The 13,152-nt window shown below is 39.8% G+C and overlaps 1 protein-coding gene across 1 annotated transcript; it reads right to left on the reverse strand.

Moving 5' to 3' along the window:
* Window positions 1–1,034: 1,034 nt before the first annotated feature.
* LOC135212139 (trypsin-1-like) lies at window positions 1,035–10,787 on the reverse strand. The gene is made up of 3 exons (XM_064245548.1): window positions 10,517–10,787; window positions 9,199–9,446; window positions 1,035–1,697 (listed from the first exon to the last, which is right to left on the reverse strand). Exons 1-3 carry the CDS (start codon window positions 10,560–10,562, stop codon window positions 1,158–1,160), a joined length of 834 nt encoding a protein of 277 aa, XP_064101618.1. The 5' UTR covers window positions 10,563–10,787; the 3' UTR covers window positions 1,035–1,157.
* Between the last annotated feature and the right edge of the window lie 2,365 nt (window positions 10,788–13,152).

Below are 13,152 nucleotides of genomic sequence, written 5' to 3' on the forward strand. Positions count from 1 at the left end.
GGATGTCAAATGAAGTTTTATGTCCCATAGAGTGCCTTCAGCAGAGTGGGACCAAGTAAGACACATACTGCAATTAAAGACGAATTTACATATTTACAGTTGACAGCCATAAAGTCATTTATATTTCAGAATGCTTATAGAGCTATCTGAAGTTAGTTAAAAGTAAAGCCAACTTAATGATTATAGAGCTATCTGAATTTAGTTCAAAGTAAAGATAACTTTCATGTTCTCTGTAATAGTCGTAATTTTCACGAACGAACGAAAGGCTTCGTCAGTGTCCACTGGATATATTGTCTTTGCCGTGTTGCCCACCTACCACATCACGAATTTTGATAACCTTTCATTTGATAATGCATGTAACTTGTATTTTTTTTTAGGATAAAAAAGTTTGGCTTTGTAATTTTGTAAATAGTTTTAGTTGTGTATTAAGATCTTTGGGGGAAATGAAATGATCTAACACCTTCGCCATACCTTTTGTTGCATTGATGCTTGTTTGCAACAGAAGTTGCAGGTTGTTAGAACCGTACACCACAAATATTTTGTGGCCGAAGTTCTGACACTATTTCTGAAACTCTTATTTCATTCATTATTAGGAAATTTTGTTTGTTATAAAGGAAGGCTTATGTCGGTCGTTTAAGTGTCTAGAATTATAGTTTTTGACTTGGGCTTAGTCGCATGCAGAAGGTGGAACTCATTTCGTGAGGGATGAAAGGCAGTCGCTGTTTTGAATCTTAAAGCAATGGCGTGGAGCCGATATACTGCTTGTGTGCATTCTCAGGAAGAAGTGCTTTTGAACAGCATGGTGCTTGTATTGATCCATTCATTTCCATGCCTGCTTACATTAACAGACAAACGGTACCTCACAAAAAATGTGGAATTCATACACAGACAATATGACTTCTAATGCAGACATGCTGAATACTGTATCTATATAGTTAAAGTCTCGAAGTGTTTGCCCAGTACGTCTTCCAATATTTCCTTGAGTAATAAGTAAGGAAACTGATTTTTTGTTGAGCAGGTCATGAAAGGCAGAGCCAATGTCATTTTTAATTCCTCTGCAACTTGGAATTCGAGGCATTAGAATCAACGGGGCGGAAAGGATGATATAAAGTCAAAGAAATTGTTTCTTCGTGAAATTCAGAGCCAAAGATTTCGTTTCACTTTGTGATTTGGTCGTTAATCCAGTCGACGTAGCAAGAGACTTCTGCATAGACTCCGGGGTAGCCTGGCCGACCACAGCCGTAGCCCCAGGACACAATCCCCGCCAGGTAAGGCGCGCCGGTATCCTTACAAGCCAGGGGTCCGCCAGAATCCCCTTCGCAGGCGTCTACGCCCCCGTCGATGACGCCCGCGCAGATCATGCAGCCGTCGATCTCGGTCTCGCCGAAGATTTTCTTGCAGTCTGCGTCGGTCATCATGGGGATGGTGGCCTTTTGGAGGATGTCGGACGGGTGGCCCTCTTCCTTGAGCGTCCCCCAGCCGGAAACGACGCAGTCCCCGGTGGCCAGGTGGTCCTTCTCCGGGAGGGCGATCGGCTGGGAACAGTCATCGAACTTGATTGGGGAAGAGAGTCTGAGGAGGGCGATGTCGTTGGCCACTGTCCACTTGTCGTATTTCTCGTGGATTCGGATCTCCTTCAGGATGATGGTCTGCTCTTGGCCTTCGTCCTCGATCAGGTTGTGTTCTCCTGCCACGACCTGTGGAAAAACCACTTGGTTATGTTAAATTGATTTAGTGTGACAGCAATATCAGTCAAATGGCCATGTTGTTGATCACTTATTACAGTTTGTATCCAGACTGGCAGCAGTAATCAATAGCTGTCAGTATACCTACTTTATATTACGTTTCAGGTAAGAGTTTTGACATGTGTGCAGTAGTGATAGATTATACGAGTTTTAATTGAAGGCTAACACACAAGTACCTTCCGATGCTCTCTCTCTCTCTCTCTCTCTGCGGGCCTTCCTGACGATCTTTCACAACATCAACAACAACATTGCAAGGGAGCAGAGGTGACAGACGCAACGACGTGTCAGAACGAGTGAAAGCTCTGAATCTTTAATGAATGTTGCACTTTTCCCTCTCTAAAGGTAACCCGATGTGATGAGGTTTCCTTTGAAAGGGTTATTGGCTTTATAATGCAAGCCAGTGACGTCACAGGTTTAACGAAATGCGACACTGTCACGCTCTGGAAGCCGAAATGAAACTCACTACATGGATTTTTTTCGAAGTAGTTTCATGGATCTCATTAGACTGGAGGAAAAGAAACCAAAAACCTGTAGCAAACGGGCGAGAGAATTCACACGGTAAAACATCAGAGGTGTTTTTTATAGATATTTTGCCTGTTTGTCAACAAGACTGAACAAAACAGTGTCGATTTTTACGACAATTTAACCAGTAGATGTTCCTTGTAATCGGCGACTTTTGAGGAAAAAAGTAACCTTAGTGGGCGTTGGTTGCTTTGCCTCGTTTCGCTGTTCCAAATTCTAAAAACCGAAGCCCTCCTCATCTTTACCATAGGTTTTCTTAATCAAAAGGAATCATTAGTTCTATCAAAGTGTAATTGGATGTTGGGTCTCTTCTTAATCTACAAAATTTTATTTGAATGACAAAGTCTTACCAATTCTGGTCTACACAACTGCTCATAGAAGTTTGGTGTTGGCCCTCAATGTGCTCATTATGACGTAAAGGTCTCTTAGACTTAGGCCAGTTTTAGATTTCTTTTTGCTTTGGATCGTTGTTAAGGCATGCTTGTATTTCAGTTTCCATTAGGCTATTACGCACTTCAATACTTTTTCGAAAATCCAAGTGACTGAATGTATTGGTATCCAGTAATAGTGACTTATTTGCTTTTAAACTTAGCATTAATCAACATTACAGTTAGTCTTTGATAAGAAAAATGCCAACTTTCGACCTCTGTTGATTTTTGAGAAATCTTATGAAATGATTGACAGTCTGAATGGGATTGTCCATGTATCACTGATCATCAGTCTGTCTTTCATGAAAGTTTTGGTAAATGTGTGGACGAGTGGTTGGTGGTCTTTTAGGATGGTAAAAGGTTTGCTCGTAATTAGGTACCTGGAGTGTTGGATGCTCATGTATGCTGCAAAAAGTTCCCAGTTGAAGGTTCTGTACTTCGTCTCAGCTGCGCACAGTTTTCAGTTGAAGAACCTGATGGAATACTGCTTCCTGTTGACTTGTTCGTTTTATTGCACTGCTTGCGGCCATTTTGTTGGCATCTGTGGCTATAATGCCTTTGGTGACTGTGCTGGGAATCATGGTCAGTGGGAATTTGACCCATGGTCTGGGGAATCCTAAAGAGGCAGTGGTTGCCCAGTCATCATTGATAGCCTTGCAGGTGTCTTGATGGACAGGTTAGGGATTGAAGGCTTCTTAGAAGAAGAGAACTATCGTGTTGTAGAGGCTGGTGATCGAGTTGTTGAAGGTGTAGGGTCCAAAGGGTGTGACAAATGCAGTTTTTAGGACGTCTTGGTATACCTGAACTGTGATGTAGTCCTTCATCAGGTCAAACTTACGAGGATTCTTGCCGTGCAGTGAGTGGAGGTGATGTTTGCAATGCCAGCGAGTAGTTGAGTCTACTACAGTCTCCAAGGAGGTGCCATTATCTGTCTCACTATTTTCCTTTTGTTTTGCATATGTCTTTTGATGCTATGGGGAGGACTGACTTGAAATTGTCTGGTCAGGAGCTTCCTATCTGAGGCTTGGTCAGCAGTGTAGATCCTGGTGGTGTAGGCATCTGTCAGGGTTGTGGTGGACATTTACTTTCTTGGTTGGTGCTGTACTTAGTATTTTTTATTATTTATTTGCAGCCAGGAAGCAATATTTGCCTGCTTTTCCAAACCTGTGGTGGTAAACACTGATGGCTCTGACGGGCCACCCATTCTGTCATGGCTTGTGAGAACATTTCTACACAGCTATGACTTATTTGCAGTCATCTTGATTTTGGACTTAGTTATCTTTGGCTTGACAGATGCTGTGATGCCCTAGTGGCCTCCAGCTACTTAACAACCTTCTTCAGGAAGTTGTTTAAGTAGCATGCAGTTCTTGGGTTTTCCTTCCAAAGTGAGTTTAGGGAGCATTTAAATGTACTTAAGTTTGTAGGTCCTTCTACGTATGATTTTCTCTCGCCCCAATCATCTTCAATTCAGAAGGCAAAAGGGTGTCAGGAATCAACTCTTTATCACATAATTTACTGCCTTTGTGGAATTAAAATGTTGCAGAGGTAGAATTGTTTGCCCTTCAGATCCAGATGGAGGTAAAATGAGGTAGGATGGCGTTTGTAATAGGTTGTTTGTCTGCAGACATCCTGTGTGTTTCCGTAAAGATTTTTTTCTAATGCTTCATCTTTGTCCTGGGGAAACAAAGCCAAAAACTGGCACCATAGTGTTAATGGCTTTGTAGTTGGTAGACATTGCTGTAGTGAGTGTAGCGAGTCCAGTAATCACTTGTTTTGTGTGACTATCATGCTGACTTAGTCGAGGATGACCTTTAGCGCTTGAGGAAGAGTGAAGTAAAAACTTTGGTGTTGTTTTTACTCTGTTAATGGCTTCTTTTTTAGCCGCAGGAAGAGGCTGTATAGAGTCTGTTACTCACTAAGGTGAAAAAACCATGCTGGTCACTCCAGGGTCACCAGTGCATAGGAAAGGGACACACAGGAACTTGGCATGAGAATTATGTGCTCTCAGAAGTTTACCCATTTTGAATGGGCATTGTGTAATGAAAAATAGCGACAGGCAGATTCAAGTCTGCTTGCCAAAGCTGGCTGGTTTTGGTAGCAAAGCTTGTGTGACTTTACAAGCAGTGTTAATAAGTGAAAAGTGAATTCGTTCATTTCCGCCATATCAGATGTCATAAGCCAGGTATGATTAAATTTAATTTTCTTTGGTCGTATTCTGATAGTTGCTTGAGAGATGGCGCTATTATGCTTTTGTTAACAGTTAATCGGCAATTGGATGCAAAATCCGATCAAATTAAAACATTGAAAGGTTGTTTAGACGACTGATAAATTTTCTAAGGTTAAACAATCCTAAAAAAGCACAATACCATTAATTTGTTGGTACCCTTTAATGGTTATTTAGTCGAGGTATTTTATCCTTGACAGTTTAAGATTTGGGTTATTGAATTATACCATTTTAGGTGAATTGCACTTCGGGAAGTACCACCCGATGGAGCCATTCAGTTCAAAGTCAAGTTGAAACTCGCAGGGTAATGGGAATTTACAAAGGGAATGAAATTCAGGTTTAGAGGACTAGAAGGAAACTTGCTGAATGATATAATAAATTATAGTACACTAAAATAAAAGAATAAATAACGCAATACAATCTCTCAAAATGCATGTGATAGCTTGGTATAGACTTAAACATTGATACTTTTTAAACGAGAATTTGGAAGGGTAGTTCAAGTTCTAATCAGAAGCTCTTATCAAGAATTTATCTTAGCATGTTTACTTAAAAACAAGGAAGCAAGGAGAGTTCCGACCTCCAGCTTATTCAATGCGCATACAAGATTTTCCCCTCATGCATAAGTTGTAAACATCATATTCCTAAGTCTCAACGTGAATTAAAACGTGCTAAAATTTACGGTCAAATAGAGCCTTGTTTAACCGTCGACAATTAGAATAAATATGCTAGATTTTATTATAAATAACTTTTCTGTACTGTTTAACACGCACATTATTTTCTACATTTTCATTCTCATAAATAAATCATGAATATCCTATCCTAAAATTCCTTTACCTTTAACAACGCGAAAACCCTTTTTCACGACAACAAAATAGTTGGTGCCTGATTGAGTCTGTCGTGATCTCGGAGAATATTTGTTTTATTCTTCCCGTTTCTTCTGCCTTGACTTCCTGGAGCCATGTTGCATGTTTGTTTGTTTATATTTGTATGGTGTTTTTACGTTGCAGGGAACCTGTGGTTATTCAGCAACGGGACCAACGGCTTTACGTGACTTCCGAACCACGTTGAGAGTGAACTTCTATTACCAGAAATACACATCTCTCACTCCTCAATGGAATGGCCGAGAATCGAACCCGCGACCACCTAGGTGGGAAGCAAACACCATACCAACCACGCCACTGAAGCGCTCCTGTTGCATGTTTGTTGTGTGGCACCGGATTGCTGCATAAGTTTTCCCAGCCTCTACTTGGTTCGGCTTCAGGAATTTCTTGGGGGTTATCTACCCCTCTTAGTTGGCTGTATAGTCTTTTCTGGTTGGTTCCGAATACTAGTTTGTTCTGTTGGTATCCCTTATTCTTGTTCGTGTAACGTTGGATCTTATGTGCTTTGGCCTTAAGCCAATGTTTTACATCTTCTACTGTGTTTAGTCCATTCTCCTTATTATTATCCTAATTATTATTATTAAAGTAGATAAAACCTATTCCCATGGAACAAGCCCACGGGACCATTGACAGCAGTAGCTGATCATGATACATGAGGCAGTGTTTATTCCAATAACTTAATTGGTCCTCTATGATACTTAGAGCATTTACAGGCGTGTTCAGGCATTTCCAAATATCGAGCAGTTAACTTCCATCTTTTTAATAACTTTCCAAAATCTTTATTATATCTTGTCAAAACGTCGGTATGCACTGTATGTGTATCATGTATCTCCGTAGATTTTAGGAAGAATAAATAAAATTCAAAAGAGTTATTAGGGTACAATTTAGATTGGTCGTTTTCAGCTAATCATAACAGTCTACTTTGAAGCTTCACAAAACTAGTGGTGGTCTGGGTTTCCAAGACTTAAATATCCGATCTGACGTAAAATTTGCTGATAGATTGTGTATAATTCGGTTAAATTTATCAACTTGTTACTTTGATGAAGGGGAAATGAAAGTTTGTGTGAATGTGCAAAGAAAAACCTTAAACACTAAAATTTTCAGGCAATGAATGGCCATTGAGCTTTCTGCAAGATCATGCATTTAAAGACCACCGAGTTTATTTGCTTAACTTCGGCAGTAGGGCTCCTTGACCTAAGTGAACGGCTGGAAAAGTACTGTGTAAGTACTGTACGTTGGGCCCTGCAAAGACCTTTTGATGAAAATATCGCCTTCGTGGCGTGGTCGGTATGGTGTTGACGTGCCATCTCGGTGGTCGCGAGCTCGATTCTCGGGCATTCCATTGAGGAGTGAGAGATGTGTTTTTCTGGTGATAGAAGTTCCCTCTCGACGTGGTTCGGAAATCACGTAAAGCCGTTGGTCCCGTTGCTGAATAACCACTGGTTCCATGCAACGTAGGAAACACCATACAAATACAAAATTTTGATGGAAATGGTACAGTTATTTAGAAGACACAGTCCGCAGGAATTGTCGACGGTGAACATTCTTATGCCTTTAATGTTATATTCTTGTTGTCTATCACATTGAGAAGTATAGGGCTGCTGCCCTTTCAATGGTCGTGCAAGTAGGACGTGCCTGTAGAGTGCTCTGTGTCAAGTGCCTGACTTACGTGATGTTCAAAGTGAATACGAAGAAGAGGAAGGAAATAGATAAAACATATGCTATAGGAATTACATCAAGTAGTGGAAAGATCAAACTATCATACTTTTTTTTTTTTGTACAGCCCTCCACAGGGATGATTCCCTCTCTGGCGGGCCCCTGTACATTTTCTAAATAAGGTATTCTTATATTTCACAATAGGAGACTTAAGTTCTTTTTAAAATTTGCTTTCTTCTTGTAAGATCTTCATTTCAGGCGGTATTTTGTTTCATGATCTTGGTACGCAATGTTCAAAAGCTCTCTCGCCTGACTTATCGAAGCAGCGAGTAAAAATGGAACACTAAAGAAAATACTGGAGAAGGATGAGTCAACCCAAATCGAGAGAGAGAGAGAGAGAGAGATAGAGAGAGAGAGAGAGAGAGAGAGAGAGAGAGAGAGAGAGAGACTCTTGCGGACAATTGCTCTGATGAAGTTGATGAAGGAACTTGCTGTGAAATATGATACGTGGTTCCACTGTAAATGTTCAGGTAATGGGGACAAATACACACCCATACTTCGAAGTGACAACGTTTTTCACGTCTGTCACAATTGTAGGACTAAGAACACACGGAAACTCGTTGAAGATGAACTTGAAGAAATAACAGCAAACAGAGAGAGATATTAGCAAAATTGATCCAGGATTCGGCTCAGAACTAGTGACGTATTGATCAACATTGATAAATTTCAAAACAAAATTGACAGTTTGGTAAAGATGTAAAGACTATGACAGACAAAACTTATGCTGAATCACTAAAGACCAAAAAGTGTTTTTAATCAAATCGACAGACGAAGAGAGCACAGCAGCAAATGGAAAGAGGCCAATTATAAGTACAATAATGGCTCCGGTTTAACAGGTTAAAATAACCAGAAGACACTTATTTGTAAGATTTCTAGACATGAATAACTTAACGGCAAAAAAAGGAGATAAAAGAAATCGGCAGTACGATATCGGTGAATGAGAAGGGTCAACTTAAACCCAAGATGAAAACAGCTTATGTCCCGAAGGATGTCGATGACATTGTCAGTAGCATTGTAAAGAAAAATTCCTGGATATGTAATTTTATTCATGACGAGGACGACCTGAAAATTGTAGAGGAAATGCAAGCCAGAGATGGCAAATATAGGCACTATATCACTAAATGCTCACCACAATTACGAAAGGCTATATCTATGATAAAGATGACAAGTTGTGTACGCTGTATAGCCGATGCAAAGTAAACGACTGTTACATGCCCTATCAATGCTATAAATGTCAGGAACTGGGTCACCGCAACAAAGTGAAGAAATGACCAAGTCTGCCCTAGATATTGTGAAAATCACAAATCAGATGAATGTGTAAAGAAAGGCCATAGTGATACTAAACATGAAATATGTGATGGCAATAAGTGCGTAGTATATAAAGAACAAATGTCAAATTAAATCCCAGGTCTCAGCGTTGATTTTACTCACATTTAGGTAGGCCTGGACATTTGGAGGCAGAAGTTTATTTTGAAAAGAAATTAAATTAAAATGCAGGAAACTTGTGCAACACATTTGGAGCTGATCCTTATGAACGTTTACGAAGACCACAAGCAACTTATGCTTAAAAAAAAATCTAGAGCATGAGAATGAGGACATGAAAACCATTTTAAATGCACTGACCGCAGGACTCTTGCAGCACCAGAATCATGCCGAGCAGGCCTCCCGTCTTCTGCACTAACCTGCAGGAAACCTGGTGCACTGATGTCCACTTCATCAAAGCAGTGAGCAGCGGTGACCACCCAGTTCTCGTTGATGATGGATCCTCCGCACAAGTGATAAGGAAACCCGAAGGAGATGTCCTGTAGGCTGATCTGGTATTTCAGTTCGCACAGGTCGGCATCCTTCCCTCCCACTATCTTGGTGAACTTGGGCGTTGGTTGAGCGTCGTGCAAATACCTGGCAAGTCTTCCCCGCTTGTGAGGAGACCCTGTAGGAAGATATTGGCATCGTCATTACTATTATTTAGAGGAAGAACTGCCCTATTCACACGGAACAAGCCCACAGGGTCCATTGGCTTGAAATTCAAGCTTCTAATTAATATGAGGTTCATTAGAGAGAAGTAATAGTTTTTTTTTTTTTTTATTCTTCTTGAGTTGGTTGGACCTTTGTAACGTGAACACTGAATAGGCTTAGACCAGGAATACACATCCCTAAACCAGTATCATCCACATACCTAAACCATATAACTTTTTGGGGCAAAATTCTTGGTATGAATTTTGTCTCAAAAATTCCAAGAAAAGATTGCTAAGGACAGGAGATAAGGGATTAGGTACCCATAACCGTATATGTTAATCTTATTCGTACATATGAGAGATTTAGATTATCCTATTAACTGAGGTGAAGCAACAATCCTTAGTCCCGTGTAGCGACACAATTAAAAGGAATATCAGTGAATCTTCGTTTCATCAAGTCAAATAATGGAAGTGTTCTAAATTTAAGTCTGTGTGTGTTTAAACTCGATGCCTTCACAATGAAACACGTTGATAAATATAAGCAACAAAATTGATATATTCTGCTTTAGACATATTTTGGATTTTGTATGGCTAGGCATCCGTATCTCTTTGGTTAAGTCTATGGTTTTGTGACTGACAGAGATCACGGATCATCCTGGATTATGTCTTTGATTTTTTACCGTTTTGACAATTAACCATCTGGCATTCTTGATTTTTTGTTTGTTCCAACTGCCTTATTTGCGACCCCGAGAAAGCACTTGGTACCGACATTCTGCCTGTCTGTTTCTTGTGTTATTCGCTTATACACTGTAGTCACGGGTCACGTGCATTTACTGTGATTTTTTAAGCATAATATATATATATATATATATATTTATATATATATATATCTATATATATATATATATATATATATATCTATATGCATTTCAAAGTTTAACGCATTTTGACAGTTGCCAGTTTGTTGTTGCTATTACAGCTTCAACATGTTCAGAACACTCGTAAGTAAAATTAGGAACTCTTGATCAAAACAGCGGTGCCTTACCTGTAACAACGGCCAAAAGAATGCTAAACACAATAAGACCTTTCATGTTGTGTTTTTCTAATATCTCAGAAGCGCTCTGAAGAGGAAGTCATCAACTAGTTACTACTACTAATACCAGTTTTGGTGCAGCCGTTGAAACGCCTCGTCCCACCTCCACCTCCTTCCCCCTCTTTTTCTTCACTCAGGCTTTTGGACCTGAACGACTGGATATAGATACCATTTTATAACTAGTGCAATGTGTTGGCCTGTGGGAGGGGGAAGGGGTAGTCAGAATGAGTCGATTAAGAGAGGGACAGAATTTCGCGCGCGCCAGCGAACTCAAATGGATGTGTGAAGGCTGTTAGTCCCAAGGCTAAATATACTTTACACCAGTTGTTTGTTGCTAAGCACAGTGATAGTTCCAGCCTCCTTCTCTTCGACAGGATCAAAATACTGGCATTCGGTGGCTTCATGATAATACAAGTAAGTTTCGTGATAATACAAATAAGTTGCAAAATTGGGGAGAATCTGGCAAAAAAAGATAGTAAAAACAAAATTGGTGCGTCGTGGACTCGGTACTTAATTTCGTTTGCAATGGTCGTTAAGTTTTCTTTTATTTGTTAAAAGTTAATAAAATGCATCACTTGAATATATTTTACTTCATTTACCACAGCCCTTTGCTTTTTCTTTTATTTAAGTGATGATGAAAGGACAAGTTTTTTAATATTCCATCTTTCGCGGTAGATAAGTTTCATGTCTTATCAAGTCTTCCCAGACCGATGGTTTTTTAACGCCAACCGCTTTATCAGGGTGGGAATGGCTTACGATAGTTTTTTATTGCTCACTGGTATGATGGTAATTCGTGATATCAAACAATCTTTATAGCCTTGTAAAAGTGCATTGAGCAATGATGACTGTACAACCATTCGGTTAGGTGCGATCGATCGTTTTGGTTTTAATGATTCAAGGTATTTATTGCTTTACAACTCGGCAGTAAAAGGAATATATACACCCAAATCATGTTGTCGTCACTGAACGTCATTTTAAAGTAGTGTTTCATAAAATGCGCAAAAGGAAATGCTGAAATTATCTGTCGGTCGTGTGGAATTCCCCCTTCCCCCCTTTTTATTGGAGGACGTGTCTGATTTGAATTTCTAATCGTCAAACGGCATCTTTGACTTTCTTTCGAGTTTGCCCTTGAGATGATGACACGATAAGTGAAGTGTCATGGGAGACAGACTGAATGTATTATAGTTTCTTTTAGTGTGCACGTAGACAAATGTAGTATATATTCCCTTTCGGTCTAAGGTTTATAAACAGTGACCTTCGAGAAATTTGTTTATCAGCCGATTTAGACAAAAAATTAACTGCACCCTTTACTTATTATTTTTCTTCTGAAGCCTTTCGTTGTTACTTTGTTCTGTATTTTCCCGCTGCAAGATATTTTTGGTTTTCTTTCAATAACTATTAAGTCCGAGTATCCTTTTTCATAACATTCTTTCGCTACCGTGCTACTAATGGCCATTATCCAAGACTGACTTGCACCCTTTAACTATTACATTTTTTTCCTTGGGTTCCATGACGAATTTCCTTCTGATAAACCTTTCTTTAAACGGTAGTTTAACTATGCCAATTACTGTTTATCCAGATCACTACACAAGCAATTTATTTGTAATGAATATTGTTCATTATGTTTTAGTAGGGATTGCCTTAAATTTATTTTCAAGGTCGAAATTTGTTGATACCATTTCATTCTTTTCCTTTCAGTTTTTTATTTTTTTTATTTTTTTATATATTCCTAAAACAGCATGTGTCTTTCCCCGCATTTCCATTTCATGTTTCTTGCTGACGGCTAGACTGAGAAGAATTAAATTAAGAAATTTGGAAAAGGGAGAATTTTTTTTTTCGATACCGGGGCTGCCAAGCTTTGGAAGACAGTGTGAGAAATAGTACCGTCCAGCAGCTATGAGAAACTTCTAGCTGTAATCACGGTCTAGCCAGTGTCTGTAATGAGCCGTCTTGTAAAACATCGAATGAAGCGACCCCAAGGCTGAGTGAAACTCATGTGGTGCACTGTAGGCATTATTTAAGGTTCTTTGCAGCGTGCCTTCGGTCCCTACCTGCAACCCCTTTCTTTCATCATACTTAACACCCTCTCTTAACACTTGATTCATAGTACAACTGCTTTGAGGTTTTCCTCCTGTTACTGCTTTCAAACCTTTTACTGTCAATTTCCACTTCAGCACTGAATGACTTCATAGGTCCCAGTGCTTGGCCTTTGGCCTAAATTCTATATTCAACTCAACCCAACTCAAGGATAAGTGATATATACATCCGTTATGTGTCATCAATTTTCTGTCCACATGCCTGATCTGCTACCTGGAACCAAGGTAAGGGAGAAACACACGAGTCTGGAGCACCTTTGACCTGATTCTCCAAATCTGACTTGTTTTGACTGGTCATACAAAGTTACTGACAGCTGCTTGACCGGGCGCACAGACAGAAAACAGCTAACGAAATTAGCGACGTGAGAGTCATAAGACTTCTGGGGTCGTGTCGTGAAGCTGGTGACATATCCAGAATTTAGCGGCAGAGCTTCCAATGCGTTACAGTCAGTATTAAGGGAATGAGCTCTTGTCAGATCATGGAGATAATGT

This window comes from Macrobrachium nipponense, chromosome 40, assembly GCF_015104395.2.
Source record: "Macrobrachium nipponense isolate FS-2020 chromosome 40, ASM1510439v2, whole genome shotgun sequence".
Lineage (NCBI taxonomy): Eukaryota > Metazoa > Arthropoda > Malacostraca > Decapoda > Palaemonidae > Macrobrachium > Macrobrachium nipponense.

Excerpts from the sequence above, each read along its gene's own strand:
- LOC135212139 (XM_064245548.1), bottom strand. The coding sequence starts at position 10,562 with ATGAAAGGTCTTATTGTGTTTAGCATTCTTTTGGCCGTTGTTACAG. Across the intron at positions 9,447-10,516 it reads TCTTTTGGCCGTTGTTACAG|GGTCTCCTCACAAGCGGGGA; the intron begins GTAAGGCACCGC and ends ATCTTCCTACAG. Across the intron at positions 1,698-9,198 it reads GTGCACCAGGTTTCCTGCAG|GTCGTGGCAGGAGAACACAA; the intron begins GTTAGTGCAGAA and ends GTTTTTCCACAG.